Here is a 23059-nt window from a genome sequence, read left to right on the forward strand (position 1 = left end):
AATGATTGTATCCTGCAAAACTGCATGTGTTTTAAAACTCCATAGCTCAAGTGTTTAATTATTTAGTGCAATTTGTTTGTCCTGTTACTTAAGAGCTCAATAACAACAGTCAGCGGTGGGTAACGGATCATATTAGTTTACAGGAATCTGGCACTGGGTCCCCAGAAGCACCTCATGCTGGAAACTTACTCTGGCCTGGAGTTTATTCTGAGGAGTGAAATGTCACACTTGACATTTTGTTTTAAGACGTTTCACCGCATAATTGAAGTGCTAGTTGAATTTTACACAGAATGATCTGTTCCTGTTTATTGATTCTATCAGATAGAGTAGCCAATATCCATTTGATAGTGATTATCCTTGATAATAGGACACTAAAGTTAGTTTCAAATGTTGTTTATCAGTAAAACCTAATGAAAAGTAACTGAATTGTGAAGCCATATCAAAAGGAAAAGCAATCAGTCATCATACAGACAGTAACAAGTGGTGTTGCGTTACCCAGAAGAGCATCAAAGAGTTGTAAAAGTGACGTTGTTTTCTATTTCTAGGTTTTCAAGGGGCCCTTTCTCATGTGCCAAAGACGACATGAATCACTATCTCAGATGGACTGTTTTCCTGTGGATCGTAAATTCCATTCCTTTTACTTCAGGAATGGCAGTGAATGAGAGAATAGGTATGTATGCTGTCACTGAGATGTTTGCTTATTCTTGTCCGTTTACAAAAGGTTTGATTAGAAGAGATTACGCCTGTTTGTTTTTTCAAGCCTTGTTCGTCTCCGCACGAGAGGTCAATGTTGACTTCACCGCTCGGGGTGCAGAGCGCCCCTGTCATCGACTTTAATTAGTGCTCTGTTTCTGCTTTCTTGTTCGGAATCCTTGTATGCAAATGAATTGTTTGTGATGAAAGGCGTCTCGCCCTTCTTTAAGAAGCAGGGACTCTTGCACAGCTATTTGAAATTCCTTCTCGCGAGGACATGGCGTCAAGCCCTTGACCTGGGTGGCATTAGTCAGAAGGCACCAGGACACATCCGCTGTGGTGTTATGTGTCCGATAGAATTGCTTTATCGGCCCCATTCAGATTAACCTGGGGGCGATTTAAGGAATATTATTGCACAGTGTAAATGCCCACGAATGAGAGTCCCCTGAACAAGAGGACAGGCAAGCAATATTTTTGCCAGCTGAGTGGATTGCTATCTCCCGTGATCCACTGTGCGAGCGTGACATCCAGGAAGAGATTTAGAGAGGATTTACAGCATGTGCTCCTTCTCCTTAAGACTCGGCAGTTTGCCAGCAGATGTGCTGATTTTTGGAATTTCCTGTTAATGCTGTGTTTTGTGGGTGTGCGGCTGTGGATGTAGATATGTTTGTGTTTTTTCATTTGTGTCGGTGTGAGCATCCTCTTTATTTGGTATAATTGTTCTTGATGAAGAAGAATTCGTCCTTCAGCAATGTCAGGCTGCCAATGTCATTGGTGGGTTGACAGGGCTAGGGGTCATTTGGGTCTCAGTAACTAGGCTACTTCTTAAAGGTGGTATCAGTGATTTCAGGCCCAAAAATATTTTTAGCACATTCATCTAATCTTTCCTAACGATCCGCTAGCTGCCCGCCCCATAAGCATGCCGTCAAAAAACCGCGTCTCTCTAGGCAGCCTAGGCTCTGAGATCTGCACACAAAAACAAATGGTTTAGCCAAACACTCAAAACCAAAACAAATAGTGTTCCAACCAATCACCGACAGGGGGAGGGTGTTGTGAGGTTTTGTGCTCGTGCACGGCTGCACGCGAAGTCAGAGCTGAAGAAAAAGCTGGCTCAAAACCTTGTGTGCAGATCTCAGAGCCTAGGCTGCCTACAGAGACGCGGTTTTTTGACGGCATGCTTATGGGGCGGGCAGCTAGCGGATCGTTAGGAAAGATTAGATGAATGTGACAAAAATATTTTTGGGACTGAAATCACTGATACCACCTTTAAGTAACTACTAAATTATTAAATCAGCTATATAACAAAGGTGGATTTTAGCCCTATTCGGCCGGGAGCACGGGACTAGTTTAACATGGAGAGGTGGGGTAAAGTAATAATTACCATAGATTCTCTGTGATTTTAGTCCTGTCCAAATGTGCCATCTTACGGACAATGTCAGTAAAGATTACGGCGACTTTTACCTTCAGTAAAAAGGTCCGGAAAAATTACCTCAGGTAATTAGCCTGGTTAAAACCAGACCATTCTCAGTAGTAACTGAGTTATGGTCTGGCAAAGCTTCATTAATAACTAATTTCCAAAGGGGCGTCACCAACGGACGTCGCTCAAATGCCTCTGGGCGCATCGTCATCGTGTAAAGCCATATGCTGCGTCCCAATTCGCCTAAGTTACACTACGCCATAAAAGTATGTACTCTTTTTGTGAAGAAAAGGTATTTACTTTTGAATGTGTAGCAAAAAAGTAGGCAAGCTTTGGGACATACTACTTCGTCATCTTTATCGGACGGATCTGTCGCGTGCATCCTGTCACTTAAACTGCCCTGTCAATCATCTTGTCACAGTTAAAATCCTCTATTAAATCTAATTTAATTTCCTACCGTTTCGGAGAGAAATGTAGTAGCACGTTCATCTGCCAGTGGGTCTTTCATGGAGACTGTCCTCATGTGTTTGCAATTTGAATATAATAATGCAATAATGCATAAAAAGTTGGTGCGCTTCACGAACGGACGTCGCTCAAATTCCTCTGGGGGCAATTGGATAGACCTAAAACCAATCAGAGCGATCGCCATCGTGTAAAGCCCGCCTCAACGTTTCTGATTGGTGCCTCGATTTTGACGGATTAGAAATCGGCTTTTAGCGTTAGGTAAGTGGCTATTACCAACACAATCCAATCTGAAGTTAATTAATACATCGTTCGACCGGACAAAACTGTATTAATATATATATATATATAATTATAGGTTATATGTGTTTGCGCACGTGATATCAGGAAGCAACGTAATACGCACAGTCATGACGACAGGAGGGTAACGGCAATGTGCAAATCGAGGTACCCCGTTCTGTTAGTTTTACTGAGATATCTTATCCCGTGCGAATTGGCCATTAATATTACAGACGTCCTGTGGTAAAATTACATTACTACATCTACCCTTGTAAAGTTAATCCTATCCGAATAGGGCTTTTGACTGAAATATTGAATTGTGTTCTCAGGATCGGGGTGGTTTAAATATCAGGTTGGGGCAAGTTGTCACACATTTTACATTTTGATTACAGTTTATTAAATTACAATATCTGTCAACCAAAGCAATGTTTTGATGGTTTTGGATGTTACATTTTTATATGTTTGCTTTTTCATAGTTATTTCACTTCAGCTTCAATGAAAAGACTGTAATAGAGTAAACAAGTGGGGTTTCAGAAATAAAAATCATATTTATTTTCTCCATTGGAGAATAGTTTTTTAACTTTAACTTTATAAACTGTTGAATACAGACCGACTATGAGCTACAAGGTTGTTGATTGATGTATGTTTTTGTTTGAAGCCATCAGCTCATGTTATTTCAAATAATCATGTATAACAGCAGAATTATTGATGAAAACCTACATTTAACCATGATTCTAAACAAATTCCACCTGGAAATCACACCAAAATAACTGCCTGCACACTTCCATGAAGCTCTGCATATTATTGTAATTGCCAGTCTCCCTATGCTCTCAAACTACTTAAGTATTTGTATATAAATATGCATATTTTCCAATAAATGTGAAATATATTGTTTCAACATCTTCAATCAACATCTTCAAAACAATAGTTTTATATGTATCCATCATTTTTATCTGATTGTCATTTGCAATGCTCCATGGAATTGTAGTTCTTTCATTCTTTAAAGCAACCTTTTGTCTGATTTTCAAATACTTTTTTTTTTTTTTTGGCTTCAAATCAAAGTTTTTAGTTCATAATTTTTCTGTGTGTTTTTGTAGCCAAGACTTTAAAGGGGAAATGAAACGTCCATGTTTTGGCACCGGTAGTTTTTATTTTAAAAAGTTGTTAAAACCATAGATATGACAAAATTATTTTCGTAATTTCTAGCTAGCGAGTCGCCATTTTGGAGTGACGTCACAGCCTACGTAACGGGGTTGGTTGGTTCCGCTGGTGAGTGAAAAGAGTGAAGCGTTACTGGACCGGACTGAATACGCAATTGATTTGAAATGGAGGAAGACGAACTTGAAAGACCTGTTGAGCCCATAGACAGTATATAAACGGTTGAGCCCGTGTGTCCCATTGCTTATGCATTTGAGTCGATACGGCGTGGGAACCGAGCAGTGGTACGTCGCTATGTCGAACAGCCGGTGATACATGGCCGTAGCCAGCTATGAGGTCACCGAGGTCCGGACCTCGGTCATTTTTTTACATTCAAAAATAAAATTTCAAGCTCTCTGAATGATTAATTAGCCGTTTAAACCACCTCATATAAGTGTTTGCAATTCATTTTGCTGCGAGAATCTAGCGCAGTGAACGGGGCTTGAGAGCGCGTTGTGAGGGCGCGGGTGCGATCCAGTGTTGCCAGATCCACCTAATAGAAAGGTGGCAGTAGTCTTCTGGACTTGTTTTTCTGATTTAATGTCACACTTTAGGAAGTTATTAAAGTGGAAAGTTGCATGTTAGGGTTCGTGATATATTCATCTTATTTCCAAAACACAAACTTTGAACTTATTTCGGATTATTATATATAAAAAAATTGTTGCTTGTTTTTCGTAGCAATATCTGGCAACATTTTACTGTCGGCAATCGGCATTAATAAATAAAAAAAGCTTATAGAAAAACTGTAATTGCTGACAGGAAGATACCACATTCGGTAAGACAAACGCAATGATCACCGTGATTATCTGTAAGAAATGTATAACACTATCAAAAACAATAGCATAATACAGATCTGTATGTTACAGAATCAAAAACAATAGCATAATACAGATCTGTATGTTACAGAATCAAAAACAATAGCATAATACAGAAATCTGTATGTTACAGAATGAAGCAGGAAGACGGCTTTTTTATTTTGTCATTTCAGTGAGCCAAGGATGGAAGAGTAGTCCACACACACACACACACACACACACACACACACACACACACACACACACACACACAAGCTATAACGTTAGCAAATAGCCTGTAAATAGTTTGTAACATGTCTGTAAAATGTAAAACATTATATTGAATAAAAATTTATTTCACAAACATCTACGTTACAGTGTGCATGTGCAGTTTAACATAACGTTAGACGTCGTCTTTTTGTCTGGTACTAATAAACTTCACTAGCTAAACAGTAAGTTAGCGTTATTTAGCTAGTTCATGCTTACAGCTGTTAGCTAACAATGACTGTACCTAACGTTAGTTGTTCGCTGGTTCGACCAGCACATGCATCTTGCTAACGAGCCAGTGTGATGCAAACATGTATGAGAGCTTGACATGATAATATGATAGCAGATGAACGCTTTTTATGCGTAGTTTAATGTTAAGTTTTATGTCTTTCACTGCGTTTTACTGAACTCAGCCCAGAGCCTTTAAACAACCAACCCCGTGACGTCACATGTTAGAATACTGCACAATGGTGGCGCCCTGGCCGCGAAGGATATAACGGTTTTTCTTTTTTCTTTTATATGTTTACATTTGTCATGTTTCTTATATAATTGTTGATTATAGTGGAAATCCATTTTGTAAATCATGTAAACTTGATTGACTGCTTCATTTACCCTTTAAGGTATGTGTCATACAAAAAAAACAAAAACATAAACAAGCTGAAACCCTTAACAGTTCAATTGCTTCATTAATGTATAACATTCCTCTCTTCTGCAGATCATACATGTCCATCCTTAAAGCTGGAGGAGATATGGCATACCAGTGTGAACATTCACAGAGAATTCACAGGTACAAACAAAGATACACTGTATATACAAACAGAAATCAAGCACAGTTCATCCGTATGCAATGCTGTTAAACATCAAACTGCAGGCTGTTTAAAACATCCCTAATGTTGTACATGGCTGAAGCTGACAGAGCAGTTTGTTTCTATGGGACACACACTATACATCAGCCGCCCGCCATATTGAAACGGTCAAAGCCGGTACGTGAACATTCGAGAGCAAGTTGACTGTCTGTATGCAACCGTAGTTAGAACCATGTATGATTTTGCTAAACTAACACAATACAACAAGATGAAGGCATCAGCTAAACCAACATTAAAAACTGACCATAGTAAAAGTAAAAACAATAAAAAGTGCCATATTAAAAAGTTCTAATACTGAGTTAATACATAAAAAACCACATTCCCACCTGTGAAAGGTTATCCCATTTCTTCAGGAATTTAAATCTAGGCGGTTTCACAACCAGAAGCTACGCAATGTTGTGGCATCATTGATTTTTACTGTGAGTAACGACACGTTGACAGTTCCAAGATGGTGGGTGTGCAAAAGTGTCTGGAGCGGTCGGATGTGGCGTCTACCTGATACATATCTATGTATTTTACAATGTAATGTTTGTGTGTAATGAGCCATTTTACACAATTAACGGTATTGTTAATGGTTCAATAGATAGCATGAAACAAAAAAACAATCACTATTTAATATACAAATGAATGCAAGAACATTGTTCAATAACGATTTTGCTATTCTGTCAGACTTTAAGAGATTATCAAAAAAGTATAAAGTGTATCAAAACAATGTGTCTAAAGGCTGAAATCATCTACAAAATAAAGATGGAATCGAGTCTGTACAAGTTGCAGAAGTTTAATACTTGGAGGTTTATGACAGGCCATAAAACCAGAATTTTTGATGAATAACAATACAGTGATGCCTTGCTAACTACAAACTGCAGACTACAAATGTGTGTTCAGCAGTTTGTATGGGACGACATTTAGTAAAAATCTCTTTAGCCTGAAGCTAACATTGTTCCTTTAACAGAACAATGTGCTAACAGCGCTAAGGTCATGTTTTCAATTCCCAAAATGTTTACACTCAAATGCTTTGGACTGGCAAATGCATAAATGTAATGTATGTTTTTCTTTTTCTCCTCTTGTTTACAGGATTCGATTTAGCTGAGAAGTTCCTTCTGAGAAAGGGCATGGTGACGGACGACAGGCTATTGTTTAGACTGGGGAGCAAACCCCTGTTTAAACCAACTGAGTAAGTTCGGCAAATATTGATGAGGTTTTGATATTGTGCCTTTTACTTTTCCACTCGCACATCAGTCAGATGGTCGTTTTGTCTGAAAACAACATAGAGCTAACTGTGATGGCTAAGCTGGAAGTTATTGCAGCAAATGTGCATATCCATATGTTTACATAGTTTGGATGTGATCGATGATGTGCAGAATCTTCTCGCATCTGGAGAGCAGAAAGTAGGACAGTTCCTTGCAGAATCAGTGCTGTGATGAGCATGTTATGATGGGAGTTTGAATGAATGCCCACATCCACATGTTGCGTGTTCTGGTTCGCCTTTCTGACAGCTTCTCATATAAATCTCCATGAGAGGCCGGTACGGGACAGAGCGCTGGTTGCCTAGCTGAACAAACTGCATTCTCAAAGCGGTTCGCACGAGCTTCCGCCTCTCAAGTTTTGATAATATGCCAGGCCGTTATTGGGTTCCTGCAGAGCAAACCGATATTTTCTCATGGTGTAAGCTTGCTTTCACTTCAGATGATATCCGGTAGAAAGACTATGTAGATGTCGCGGATGCTTTTAATGGTGTGTTGACATGGAATGACCCAGATATCACAAGCTCGCTGAGATAATTCCCCTCACATTGGCTAATAAGGATAAACTGTGAGGTGAGCCGTGAGACATGTTGAATAATTTGGACAGAATTAATTTGCAGACCGTGGGCAGTGGGCTCGACCAAGGAGAAAGAGAGGTGACTGTAATGGACTGCCGCCTAGAAGAGAAATCCAGCTGTAATGGGGAATCATGTCCTGTATATTAATTGCCTTACAATGACTCTAATAACTTACAGCTCAAGGGTGACACCAAGTTCAAGGAAGGCTTCTAAGTTAGTTAGACATTGCAGGTATGTTTAATCTACATAACAGCCTTGGACATCTATGCATGTTATGTACGCTGTGTTCCGGCAAAATCAAGTTGTCCAGACCACATGAACCCACACCATATTCATGAATCCAAAGAGCTCATATGAGTTCAAATTGATGCTCAAAAGAACTCCTTTGTATTCCGCTGAAAAACCGGTGGGATTGGCGCGCTCCAGACAAAGTCAGATATGGGGGAAGACTGAGGTTAAAATTCGCCACTTCCGACTTCAAAGCGTTCCAGTCGGTCATACGTCATGGTCAAACACGACTAATTATGACACAAACATAAAAGTGTTGTGTTTGCACTAAAAACATCTGACAAAAAGTGAAAAAAAATTTCTCTAGCAATGCCTAGGTCTCGGGTTTGATTCCTAGGTAATGCATGAACTGATCAACTAATGCAACTTGAATGTAATGTAAATCGCTTTGGATAAAAGCATCTGCCAAATGCATACATGTAAGAAATAGGCTGTATTTGTAATTTTGGTTTCCTTGTGATACTGAGATTTTCATATATTTTTTTTACTAACAATTTGTAATATTTTTTCTTAAATATATATATATATACAGGGCTCGAATTTCGGCGCGGGATTGCAGGTATTGCGCATAATTTTAATAATTCCCGCAGGTCTCCAACTTATAATGCGAGAAATTCCCGCAAACATTGATTCACTTTAGCATGTACAGTAGGTTGTATTCAGGGACGTGCGGGCAGGGTAGGCAGTGCCTCACCAAAGGAAATGTTGACATTACATTTATTAATTCCAAGAGCTTTATTAATTCACCACATTATTAATTGCATTTATTTTATTCCAAATATAAATTTTTGTAACAAAAATTTCCAGGAATACACATATAATATACTCATTTTGCCATTGTTTGCTCCTAAAACCATTGTTTCATGCAGGAAATTCAAGGCCATGGCCATTGAGGCAGAGGTTAGCAGTGCCTCTTTGGTCCATAGAACGTAGTTTACGTAGATTTGCGCTTGCGCAGTCAGTTCTCATGCTGTCTTGAATTATCAACATTGAGGCAGAGACCAGAGAATGTCTAATATGGCGAGAAGTTTCACTCTCACTACACTTCCGGCTTCTGAACTGGTTGCAGTTCCACTCTGATTCCATATGAGGGCGCTCACAGGACGAGTGCAGAATGAATGGAGGTCAATGGCGGTATACCCCTCAAAATCCACTTTTCTCAGGATATAATTTTTTGTCTAGTAATTTGAATGTTGTATTCGAAAGGAGATGCAAAGAAATTACACATTGCTGGGTGTTAGATTTTTTAGAGTCCAGATTTGATTTAAAAAAGTCTTTCAAAATGTCAATGACGTCAGAATGCTGACGTCATTAGCAGAATGCTAGCGTGTTATGGGCAACAACAACTCAACCTGTAAGAAATCAAAACGACATAAGTACTCGTTCATTCAACTTTCGACCTAAAACCCATGTTGAACTTGCAAAATCTACAATCACATCTGAGATTTCTCAACGGCAATCGGGTGAAAGAGACAAATTTAGCCGTCTAGCCCCATTGACTCCCATTCATTTTGCACTCATGGCGAGCGCCCCCAGTGGAACTCTGGTGGTACTACAACCAAAATTCGGTACAATAGGGCTTAATAGGGAGTGGACAGGCTCTCCGTAGACGGGCTCTGCAGAGACCGAGCTTGCTTCATGTCACGTGATCCACTCGGTCTCACTCAATCCGCGCTTCCCGATACTTAGCATCTAGCGGCGCCTAGCGTTGGCTGTCAACAGGCCCGGGGTGGGTAATCGGGAGAATCGGGAGAATTCCCGGTGGGCCGCTTCACTTTTGGGCCGGTCGAGGATTTATTTATTTTTTCACATTTGTCATGTTAGTTACATTAGGCTATACACGTTCTGCATTCTGACACCGCAGCGCGCAGCCTTTGCATGGGTTGTACCATGTGAGGGAGTTCTCCCCTCCCCTCCCCCAAGAGTTGGTTGGGTCCATAGCCCGTCTTTTCCAAAACGTTTTCTCAGGTAGGATACCACGGCACCGCCGGCGCCTACCGATAGCTGGGCCGGCCCTACCGTAACGGTACGAGTCAGGGAGGAAGAGGCCAGGAGGTATGGAAGCTTGTTTCTGCCACAGAATAAAACATTTTAAAAGATAATTGCGACTTTTTATCTCACAATTGCGAGTTTACAACTCGCAATTGTATTGGTAAATTTATCCACACAGATTATAAAATCGCAGACATCCCAAGTCTCCTGGAAGTTCCGGGAGTCTCCCGCATATTGATAGCGGCTCCCTGATGCCCGCAAATCAGTTAAAATCTCCCGGAAGCAAGAGCGCGCAAGCGTAGCGCGCGCACGGCAGAGAGAGGGAGAGACCTTGCGTGTGTGTGCTAGTGTGCGTGTGTGCCTCGGGATTTTATCTCTACTCTCGGACCGAATTCATCACTATAGTGCTTCAGACTCCCAAATCAGCCGTAGGTGGGATGAGTGAAATTACAATATAAATATAAACTAGAAAATATTTATTATTAAAGTCCCCCTGTAGTCAATAATTTTATCCCTTAAAACTCATATTTGATCACCAAAATATTTAAAAGGTTTTTCCTTGAATGCCTTAAAATAGCTTGAATGTAACTCGACACCCTTGCCTCATTTAGTATACGCGGTGCTATGAATATGCAAATTAGCCCCGCCTCCACTCAGAGATCGACTTGTTGACGATCACACGTTGACTTGATTGGTCACAAGGTAGTTTGTGACATCAGAAACACCAGCAGTTTCAAACCACGTTTTTCACAGCAGTTTTAAGGAGAAAATTCTCAGCAATGGTGTTGACTTATGAATTTGCACATGGTTTGTCTTAACACATATTAAAAACATCATAACATATAAACAACATTAAAAGTTTGATTTTCACCACAGGGGGACTTTAAATATTTCCGTGATTCAGACTTGAGTAGTATGTGGGATTAGTTTTTCTAGTTTATAACTTTTTTTCTTAACAATAATATATAAAATAAAATAATTAATTAAATAAAAGTAATAGTTTTTTTTTTTTGCTCAATGATTGTTGCCACAATCTTGGACATTCAAATTATGTGCTTCTATGTCGGGGTTGATCTTTCTACTTTCTTTACTTTTCTTTAACTCACTTTGGGCCCTATCTTGCACCCAGCGCAATTGACTTTGTACACCGACGCATGTATCATTCCTATTTTGCACCCGCGCAAAGCGGACTTTTCCCTCCACAGAAGCACGTCGGTTAACTAAGAAATACACTTGCGCTCCCGGGGGCGGTTCAGCGCAAAGAGGAGGCGTGTTCCGGCACAAACGTTCCTTCATGCTATTTTGCAGGTTTAGAAAACAATTGCGCCACTAACCAGGAAAAAATAGTTTAAAGTCAATGGCGCGTTGCGCATGTTATTCATATGCTATTTTAAGGGCGCATGCTTGGCCATAATCAATGTAGCGTGTGCACAACGCACACTTTGATTCTCTCATCTACACAGAAGCAGCAGTTTTCATTTTTGCAAATCATACATTATTACGATAGATAGATAGATAGACAGACAGACAATTTATTATAAAAGCATACATCTAGCTTACACATTTACCCAAATTATCATACGCCTGTTTAACCGAAGTTAATTTGGGTGGGTTTCTCACTTTCTCCATCCCCAATGTCCCTGACGAGAACGTCAGTCTCCTCGGCTGTGAACCGCTCCTGGCGCGCGCCTGACAAATCATATAATAGGAATCCGCTTTAGAACAAGCGCCTCTGCTCTTAAAGGGAATGTGAGATGTCGCTCTGATTGGTTTATTTCACGTTACGCCCAAACCACACCTATGAATAATGAAGCTACTTCAGACCAACCCCTTTTAGATTTGCGCCGGGCGCAAGAGTCATTTATCCCGCCGGGAAAATAGCAACAGCGCCGAGACCCGCCCACAAAGTTACTTGCGCTTTGCGCTTGACACTTGCGTTTCAGATCGTTAAAATAGGGCCCTTTAAGTCTAATGTCTGTGCCGTTCCAGTGGTAATTTTTAACTAGGAAGTAGGAGAATTCTCAGTTCAGATTTTCCTGGAGCACAGTCTTTTAATGCACAGTGGACAAACCTATTGACATTTATTTAAGAAAGATAGCATAGGTATGCTTCAGAAGCAAAAAATTTTTTTTTGCTGCAAATAATTTCAACCATGAATAGTGAACAGTATTACAGTTTATTGAACATCAGTACACTACCATTCAGAAGTTGTTGTTTTGTGTGTGTGTTTTTGAAAGAAACCTATTTTGCTCCCCAAGGCTACATTTATTTGATAAAAAATACAGTAAAAACTGTAATAGTGTGAAATATTGCTGAATTTTCAGTCTTCAGTGTCACATGATCTTTCACAAATCATTCTAATATGCTGATTTGGTGCTCAAGAAATATTTCTTTATTATTATCAATATTGAAAACCGTTGGGCTGCTTAATTTTTTTTTTGTAGAAACAGTTTATTTGAATCTTTTGTTACATTATAATATAAATGTCTTTACTGTCACTTTTGACATTTAGGGTTAGGTTTATATCAATGTGCCCTTGCTGAATAAAAATATTAATTGCCTCCCCTTTGAACTGTAGTGTACATATATTTTTAGGTTGTCACATTTTTTCTTGTGATAAAATCACTGTACCACACAGCCTCTCCTTACTTATTGCTTTAGGATACTGTTCAAGATTAAGACAAAGCGTTTGGACACTTTCAGTATGTTCATAGTTAACGTGATGGGCTACATCTGTGTGAACTTAAGGAGAACTGACTACATAAATCCATTAAAAATGTCCCTGGGACCAGTAAGTTAAATGTAATTGCTAGAAGAGGTTCTGAGAAAAGGTCTAGCATAATTTGTTTTGCAAATACCACTTGGTTTGATAATTTATCTAAAGCAATAAGATTAATACATTAACTGTCCGAAAGTCTAAGATTTTGGGGCCACTTTATCCTAGTATGGAAACACATGGTGCATTGCGCACTAAAGTAGTACATTGTTTAGCATTTGTAGGTCATTTGTTAATTTGTGTTTCATCATAGTCTTATTCTCTGTGGTTTCAAGCACACCTGCTGGGTTGGCCATAGAGATTCAGCAACCCAGTGGATGTCTCTTGTACCTCCACACGTTTCACCAGTGGAAAATAACACTCAGTCATCTGCACAGGGAAAGGGAGGATATTTTTAGCGTTTTTTTTAAACAACTGTTAAACGCACTGTTTGCTCCCCGGGACCCTGAAGGGGCCGTGGGTCAGATGATTTGCGATCTGTTGCTCTATCTAACGCTTGGTGGTCAGCGGCCTGCTGTGGGGCTTTCTCTCTGCTGCTCAGACCGGCCCTCGGGGACCAACTGTGAGTCTCCCTGGCTGGAGGTGGAGTGCGGTTTTGGGGGACGAGAATGCCAAGTTGTCTACCCGGACCCCCATACAGACACATGCACACACCCTGCCAGACCTCAATTAAGCTGATCTCTGACAGGTGATGGTGTTAGTCAGCTGGATGTGTCGAAGGGGTGCAGAACAGGGGTCAAAGAGTCCCCAGCACAAACACCAAACATCTCTCACTTTACTTGCAGGAAATGATACTGTCACATGGAAAGAGAAGGCTCCACTCCCCCAGACTATTTTCCATTAGTTGTTTAACAGATGATTCGGCTAAGATGTGTTAATTGCATGTTTGGTATTCATTTTTATGAGAGGAAAGGAGCGTGGGAACGATCTGAAAAGTGTTGGGGGGAGCACAATATAAAGCTTATGAGCTTAGCTCATGAATATTAATTGCATGACGTGATGTCCGCCCAGTAGTCCTAACTGAGTGGTTGATAAAAGCCACTACTTAGAGTAGGCATACCACACATTTATTCAGCTTCTGACCAACCTTTCTTAAAGTTGCTGCTTCTATGTGGGCTGACTAATTTCTTTCTTTCCTTTTTTTGTGACCAAAATAAAACTCTTAAAGGTGAAGTCTGTAATTTATGTGCCACTATCGGCACAAAACCACCAAACACAATTGCAATATGTTTATTTGAATGGCCAAAATGAAACAGAATGCTGGCTCAAATAATTGTATAAGTTTGGGGTAGCATTGACAATGGAAGACTTGTGGAATGTTTTATTATTATTATTTTTCAGTGCTGTGTAGTAGTCTTCACTGATGTATATTATGTTACATTATGTTACATTACATTACCATATCAATATCCCAATGTTAAGCATGGTTGAACAAACTTATAGCAACCGTGAGAGGCTTTTTGTAGCAATGGCAGCATTTATTTTGTTTATTCCTCTGAATGTTCAGAGATTAGTTTAATATGGGCTGTGTTAGAGTGTTGCATCCCATCATATTTGACATATGGCCTCTGATGTCCCTATTTAACAGCTCAGTGATGAAGTGAATTGATGTCACAGTGCCCAGGTTGGTGCGCTTCGAAACACTGCCCTCACTTATGAGGTCTCACTCGGCAGAAGTCCATTCCACCGGCTGGTCGTATTAAGTCTAATTTAGGGTTGTAGTCATGAAATCAATTACTCAGCAAATCCATAAAAGTCTTTTTTTTTAGCTATCATTGTAAGTGTATTTATTTCCATGTCTAGATAAATGGACTTTTCAAACCTTCATGACTTTATTTATTCTGCGGCATGGAAAGGACAGGCTAAAATAATATTCTTTCATTGTATGAACATAGTAATCACCAGTGACTGTCAAATTTGATAGAAATGCATCATTTAAGTTTGGCCACCTACACACTGTAAAGTTTCAGGAGTGATGCTTTTGAGTTATAGGATTTTTTTTGTAATACAGCTGTGTCATAATTATTCAACACTGCTGTTTTTATGTCACTTATTTGTATGGTATGGTACAAACTTGTGTTGAAACACAATTAAGGCTTTGGAAACTCTATAACAAAACTGAATTGGCTTGTGCTGTTACACATACATACATTTAGCCTATGCATGTGCTAAAGTTAGCAAATATGACCAAGCCAAAAGAGCTCTCACAAAAGTTGTAGAGAACAAATTGTTTTATTACATTACAAAGTCTGGATACAAGATTTCCAAAACACTGAAAGTGTCTAGAGACACAGCTGGCAGTCTTATTCATTAGTTTAAAATTTGTTGTACCAGAAAACCTTTGAGGGTGTTGAAGATAAAGCATAATATCATTAAAGGGAATAACATGTTTGATTGGAGCAACTGAGAAAACCCCTCAATTTACTGCCAAAGACTTGCAATATGACTTGATGAAAGGAAAAAATATTTCAATGCAGATTATAAACAGAACACTAGACAAGCATGGACTTCATGTTGGGACGTCTTGCCGAATGCCTCTCTTGACCAAGAAGAACATAAAAGGCTGACTTGAATATGCTCAAATTAATTTGGATAGACCTGTGGAGTTCTGTGACCAAACTGGAACTTTTTGGACCCATCAGCAAAAAAGGCAAAGCTCATGAGCAGAAGAATACAATCTTCATGGTCAAATATGGAGGTGGTCTAGTCATGAGGTGTTTTGCTGTTGCAAGAAGTGGAAAGCTTGACTGTAGGAAGGACATCATGAATTCTTTGAAGGATCAAGCCATTTTGGCAAAGATGGTGATGCCTTTGGAGCAGAGACTAAAGCTTGATGATCAATGGACTTTCCTGCAGGACAGCCGTCCCAAAGTATACATCCAAACCTAAGCTTGGTTCAGCGATCAGTCGTAGAATGTTGTTGAGTGGCCTGCACGGTCTTCAGATCTAAATCTTATTGAAAATATTTGGTGGTATTTGAAGAAAGCAGTGGTAACGTGAAAACCAAAGATTATCAGTGATCTGGAAGCTTTTTCAAGTGAGTAATGGTCCGAGATTGCAGTAGAGAGGTGACAGAAGCTTCTAAGCACTTACAGGCAGCGGCTATTGGAAGTTATAAAGAATAAAAGATTCTGCACAAAATTTGGGGGTTCAATCATTTTTATAATAATTCAGATCTGGCAACACGAATGAGTCGAGGCTTGTACCGCTTTCCCTGTGATTTCTTGCACAGCACATAAAGAAGAGAAAAACATTTCTGATGCATGCTAAATTACGTCATTCATTTTTGTAAATGTGTTTTTCACTACCTGCATTTTGGAAGTTAATTCTGTTGTAGAATGCGGTTGTCACTCCGGTAAATGACTGAACTGTGTGTGTACAGAACATGATTAAGCACTGAAAGATGAATTGACAACCGAATTTAGCTGCAGTGTGTACATTTCCAACGTGATTCTTTTTGCATTGCTGCATATCTTCCAAAGCCATATGATTTTTTTTTTTAGAAATATATTAAAGTTAAAGCAATTATTTAAAGCATTATTCATCTACTCAATTATAAAATCTTGAGTGAAGCATGCCTTCAAGTAAGCCAACCAAGTGATTTTGAAAATTTTGTGGTCAGTTTTAGTAATAATCCGGTCATTGTCCTATAATAGGCTACATCTAGACTAGCCTCTCTCCTGTGTCTTCCTCTTATCCAAAAGCATTTGGATCTTGCCAGCATGTAAAGTAAGAGTATATATCATTTTAATAATGTGCATTTTCCTCCACTCTGCCTGTGAAAGCAAGAGACAGACGTGCCTAGAGAGAATCGAGAATGATCTATTTGAGCAGAAACTAATTTTCAGCCTCTTGCAAGTCTGATCTCTCTCTCTCTCTCTCTCTCTTTCTCTCATCCTTTTGAAGTATTCATACATGAGATTTCCCATTGTCAGTTTTCCTGATGGTGTTTGATGAAGTGCCAGTAAATTACCAAATAGTGTGTGAAAGAAATGAAAAAGGAAAATGAGGAGTAATTCTTTCTGTAACACGTACAGTGTTATGTGATTCCCTCAAAAATGTAGTATTATTCTTTCAACAGTTTTAATAACCGGATAGAAGCTTCACATTTTTTTTGTACAACTTTTTTTTCAAGCGTCATGTTTCTTGAGTTTGACTTTTGTCACAGCTACTGTACTACATTTAGACCAATGGAAACATCTCAGTGGTTTCAAACAATAGCCTGACAGACAGGATGATCTCCGGCTGTGAATGGACACATTTTTGGATAAACTCGTCTGATAAATTGTTAAGGCAAGACTAAAGAAAAAATACAAGGGGAACATGGATGCCAATGCACTAACACCAGTTAGTGAAGCTAAAAACACACATTCAGATTCAATTGAACTGTCAGTTCATGTACAATATGGTGCTTTGAATATAAAGTAAGTGTGTTAAATGACAAATTACTGCAAATAGCACTTTACTGCTGAACTGAAACAATAATCATGCTTTTCTAGAGTGTGTTAGGAAGTCTGATTCATTTAGTCATTTTGTTTGGGCAGTCGATGCACTATTTAGTTTCATTTGTCACTGTTGATGTCTTTCTCGTTGTTTGAGATATTTAATTAGATTCACATGTTTGTCACTTATTTTCTTACATAAAGAGTATTTCCTGTGGTATTTAATTTTTTTGAATTAATTTAAATAGCATTAAACCCCCCTGAGAAGTATTTACTGGGGTAAAGTGTGTAACTGGGGTAAAGTAAAAAAAAAGAAAAAGAAATCAATACTTTTATTTAGCAAGGATATTTTGAATTGTTCAAAAGTAACAGCAAAGACATTTTGAACATTCTATTAATCAAAGATTATCATGGTTTCCACAAAAATATTAAACAGCACGACTGTTTATTAATATTATTTTGCAATAACAATAATATTTCAGTTTTACTGTTTTTACTCAAATCTTTTTTCAAGCCTTAATTGGTAAGCAACTAAGCATAAGCGGCTTACTCCCAAACTTCGGAACGGTAGTATATATTTTTTTGTAATCTACTTTTTATTTTGATAAACCTTAATTATAGATGTTGGTGTTGTGTCTCTTGTCTAAAGATCTGTGTTCCCAAATGGACTTTCTCATGAATACTCCATTATTGCCACGTTCCGGCTCAGAAAAACCACAAAGAGAGATCGCTGGTTTGTTCTGCAGATCTTTGATAAAAGTGGAGATACACAGGTGTGTAAAATATTTTAGATTTCATAAATTTTTTATCTGTAAAATAGACATTGATCAATCAGGGTATGCTCAAAACTAGGGATGCACCGATATGAACATTTTGGCAGATACCGATAAATGATAACTCTTATTTGAAAGCCGATAACCAATATATTGGCCGATAAATAAATCCAAATTTTTATATAATTTTTGAGAGCCTGATTTAAAAAAAAGTCTCATCATTAAAAGTCATGTCCCAATCACACAATTATAATGTTCACATTTTAATTGTATGTAGCCTATATGACAGACTTGCGCTGCACATGTTGTACTTAACTGTATTTTCCTTTTTTGAAGTGATTCTAATCATATTTCAAGCAATTAAAAACCTTCATGGCGAACAGTGCGCATCTGAAGTGTCTCAGCTGAAAGAAATTATTTATTATTTATCGACTTTAATAAATCAGCCAATAACATTAAAAATGAACATTTCAGCCGATACTGATATGGTGGCTGATATATCGTGCATCCCTAGAACTCCTGCAAGACTGACAAAAGTATCATTATTTAAATAGTACTCTTTTGCAATCTCTTCAGACTTCATTCAGCTTATCTCATTAACTGTCTTAAGGAACCACTAATGTTCATCTTTTCTACTTCATTTAGGTGTCATTAATAGTGGATGGGGCTAAAAAAACAGTTGAGTTTTTAGCTCAGAGTTTTCTGAAGAACAGCCTCCTTTACATCTTCAAGAACCGAGACCTGCACGCCCTCTTCGATCGACAGTTTCACAAGCTGGGCGTTTCTGTCGAGAGCAACGCCGTTTCCATCTATCTGGACTGCAAATTAATTGAACGTCAGGTGACCGCTGAAAGATCTGGCATGGATGCGAGCGGACGCACCTTCATCACCACTCGAGTGGAGGACGGACGTCCAGTGGATGTGAGTTTTGGACAGAGGTTCTCATCAATGGTCATAAATAAGGCAACACTCAGTTGCTAAAGCTGAATATGAATGCAAACACTTGGAACATTTAGTACAGTTAGTGAATGTGAAGGCTCACCTCCAAACTATGATGGCAACCACTAATATATTAAGGGAACTTCACTAACTTCAAGTCTGAATCTGATACAGGTCAAAATAGAATAAGGTTTATCTGTTGTATTCGTTTATCAGTTATGTGTGTTCATGCCAATAAATGTCAGTTTACCTTGACAGATTGAGCTTCAAGAGATTCTGATCTTCTGTGATGCTAGAATAGCCGACCTGGATAGATGCTGCGATTCTCCTGGAGTTACGGTAAGATTCAGGTTTATGGTGCTGCAGTGTGATGCAAATCCTAACCGACTGTAAACCCAGCCCATCATTTTTGCACTAAACTTAAAGTCCCCCTGTAGTCAATAATTGTATCCCTTAAATCTCAAGTTTGATCACCAAAATGACATATTTCATGCCTTAAAATAGCTTGAATGTAACTCTACACCCTTGCCTCATTTAGTATACACGGTTCTATGAATATGCAAATTAGCCCAGGCTCCACTCACTCACACCAACTCAGAGATCCACTCGTTGACGATCACTCGTTGACGTGATTGGTTAGATGGTAGTTTGTGACGGCAGAAACACTAGCGGTTTAAAACCGTGTTTTTGAGACTGTCTTTGGTCCACTGCAGTTTTAAGGAGAAAATACTCAGCAATGGTGCTCACTTATGAATATTATAGACATATAAACAACATTAAAACCTTGATTTTCACAACAGGAGGACTTTAAAGGCTTGGCATATTCATAAACTAATATCTGAACTGGCCAGTGACCTTTTAACACTGCTTTTGAATAACCTTATTCTTTCAGGTAAAGATTGAAGTGTCTCTTTTTGTTTTATTTGTTGTGGTAGTTTTCAAAGGCTCCATTCCAAAATCAAGTGAGCTACCCTTCCATCTGCTGCCTACATAGACAGCTTCCTCACAAATGCTCATGTGATGGTTTTGTTTGAGAAATAGACTTAAGTTTAAGATTGATTTTTTTTAAAGTAGGGATAGTTCACCCTAAAATGAAAATGAAGTCATCGTTTACTCACCCTGGTTTAGTTTGGATGCTGTATGCCCTTCTTTCTTTCTTCTTGTCCCTCTCGCGCTTGTCCATATAATGGCAGTGAAAAGTATCACAGAATGGTCCCATGCAACACATGGCGTATTCCAAGTGTACGGTAGAGTTTAGTCAAAAACAAACCAAAATGTAATGTATTATTTAAAGAAGTTCTCGACTGCACAATGTGAGTGTTCGTTAGGGGTGTAAGAAAAAATCGATACACTTGAGTATCGTGATATTTTATTTTGCAATACTGTATCGATTTTCAAAAATGCAATATCGATTTTTTTTTTTTTTACGTCCAAAAATATTCATGGTAAGACAGTGGTTCACGTTTATGTTGTTTAAATCCCTACCACTAGATGGCTATGCTGAGACGCACCACTAGTGTCCTCGCCAGGCTCGCCGAACGGTGCCTGTCCACTGGACATTTTGGGATTGACAGCGGACTGGAGAAAGCGTTGAGAGCGACCGAGAGAGTCAAAAAGTTGGGCAGTTCTCGACTTTATGCAAATATCAAGCGAAAAACGCGGTCGGCAGCCAATTGATGTGAGGTTCGGCATGTGAGGTCTGTCTTGAGAGTTTAAACATAGGCCTATATAAACTGTGCTGGAGTTTATGCTGGATTTAGTGCGTAAATCATTTTGTTTACAAATTAGACGTTGTGCAGTTGTTATATATATGTTAAATATTTCATTTTGGATGTTTATTGTGATAATATTGGCTGGTTTTATAAAAGTTTATACAATTGAAAGGATATCTTTGCTTGGTGCATTTGGAAACAAAGCTTGTCTATTTCTAAATGTAATCGCGTGCATCGTTCACACCAAACGCGCATAGAGCGTCTGGCGCAAGTGATTTCAATGTTAAGTCAATGCAAAGACGCGTTTACGCACGTCTGGAGGCCCTGCGGCGCGAATGAGGCGTTTTAGCGCGGCTCACCTCATTCGCGCGTCCAGTTCTTTTAAAATCTTTTATCACATAAAACTTGACTTCAATTTCGTTTTGTTCACATTCATCCACTTTTATTAATTTTCGTCCAGTTCACGTTGTTGTTTTGTATTGTGACAGGGGCTATGTATTTTCTTTTATTATGGCCTACTTGAGCATATAAAAATTTGCTCACTAAGAACCTGTGAACCACAATCCCAAACTGGCAGTTTGATTTTCTGTGTAGGCAACTGAATTGTTTACCTAAAGTAAACTTCTTTGACTTTTATGCACATCATGTATTTTTTTAAATATTACTTTTTCTAAAATTATAGTCCTACTTTAAAAAAATCCCAATATATCGCCTTATGCACAGTATCGAAATATATTGCAATATATTGAATCGTGACCCATGTATCGTGATACGTAGCGTATCGCCAGATTCTTGCCAATACACAGCCCTAGTGTTCGTGCAACTCTATTAGCTCTGCGGTTTGCTCCGTCTTGCCCAGAAAAAGCACACAAGTTGTGAGAAATCAAGCTTAACAATTCTTGAAAATTGTCAGGGATTCGGCTGTCCTGATAGGGCTTGGAAGATCATTCCACAGCAAGAAATGAAAACGTTCTTGAGATTGATTTTTGTGCCTCTCTGTAATGGCACTGATACCTCAAGGCACTGCTCACTTACCGACCGAAGGTTCTTGGAGGACGTGTAGACTCGTAAGAGAGAGTGGAGGTAGGAGGTGGTGTATCCCGTGTGACATGGGCTCTTTTGGGTTTGTTGCCTCAGAATTTGGCCTAAAGAAGGCATTCTACCTTTTGAAACTCTTAAAATGCTGTCCATGTAGGCAATGCAGTAGGTTTTGGAACAGAGCCATTGCAATTTCCTTGTATTGTTGTTGGACTGAATGTTTCCATTGTGGAAAAAGCACTTGAGAACATCCTTTTAGCTCAAGTTGCTCCAGGCAATAATTTCTGATTAATTAAAGGCAACATACTCTCTTAAATGATTGGATTAGAGAAAATCCACATCCCTGCTTAATGTTGTAATTGGTACATGGTCTTTACATTTGTTTGCTAATCCCCCTTCTCAGCATTTGGGATAATGTTTCATTTGCGATTTCCACATGGAAGTGGAATGGTCCAAGTGGCTACGGTCACGTAATTGGGCAACGCATTCGATTGCCTAAGGCGCCATCACTTTATTAACAAGTATTGTAGGGATTTGAAGAAGATATAATATATAAACAATACAATTACCAAATGATGAGATAATTTAAATATTGCATTGTTTATATTTAAAAGTTGAACTACCTTTTTTTGCAATTATTGACTTTTTAATAATTTTAGAGCTGAAATAAATATATTAAATAACAGTACTCTGTATGTTTTGGATTCACTAAAAAAACTTCCTCGGGAACGCAAAACTTTTACGAGAGAATGCAAAAGCATTGACTTTCCTTGGAACTCATATTTTTTTCCCCCACCACAGTGTCCCTTTAGGGGCTCCGTAGGAATCAGACTATATGGCCTATATGGTTTGGTTTTGATTTCACTAAAAACAACTTGCCACAAAAATCTATTATTTGGGTTTAGCAAAATGGTCTGACTATGTTGGCAATTCAGAAATGTGATTCAGAGAGCTTTCTTTTGAACAAAATAGTTTCTCACTCAGGAAAACATAACCCAAATACTATAGGACAAAAAGAACAAAAAGAGTGTTGGAAAAAAAGGTTGTTTGCCTACAATATATACAGTATATATGGTATGTACTCTTTAATTTTGCACAGTTATACTGAAGAAAATGGGTAACATTTTACAATAAGGTTCATTAGTTAACATTAGTTAATGTATTAACTAACATTACCTAACAATGAGAAATGTATTTGTTACAGTATTTATAAATCTTTGTTAATGTTAGTTAATAAAAATTCAGCTGTTCGTTGTTTGTTCATGTTAGTTCACCGTAGATTAAGTAATGTTAACAAGTGCA

General features: G+C 38.6%; 1 protein-coding gene across 3 annotated transcripts in view; it reads left to right on the forward strand.

Annotated features, from left to right (window-relative positions):
- The window catches only part of LOC309486937 (uncharacterized protein), a 182420-nt gene that overhangs the window by 1243 nt on the left and 158118 nt on the right, over positions 1 to 23059 (forward strand). For all 3 annotated transcript variants that reach the window (XR_014201711.1, XM_082154416.1, XM_082154417.1), the window contains exons 2-7: positions 546 to 670; positions 5825 to 5896; positions 7050 to 7149; positions 17945 to 18068; positions 18714 to 18989; positions 19266 to 19346. Coding sequence is in view for 2 of the 3 variants with exons in the window: in XM_082154416.1 (XP_082010542.1) it covers positions 546 to 670; positions 5825 to 5896; positions 7050 to 7149; positions 17945 to 18068; positions 18714 to 18989; positions 19266 to 19346 (778 nt within the window). In the remaining variant the exon portion in view is untranslated. The remainder of the gene's footprint in view (positions 1 to 545; positions 671 to 5824; positions 5897 to 7049; positions 7150 to 17944; positions 18069 to 18713; positions 18990 to 19265; positions 19347 to 23059) is intronic.

The sequence above is a fragment of the Leuciscus leuciscus genome (assembly GCF_965113295.1).
Source record: "Leuciscus leuciscus genome assembly, chromosome: 22".
Taxonomy (NCBI): domain Eukaryota; kingdom Metazoa; phylum Chordata; class Actinopteri; order Cypriniformes; family Leuciscidae; genus Leuciscus; species Leuciscus leuciscus.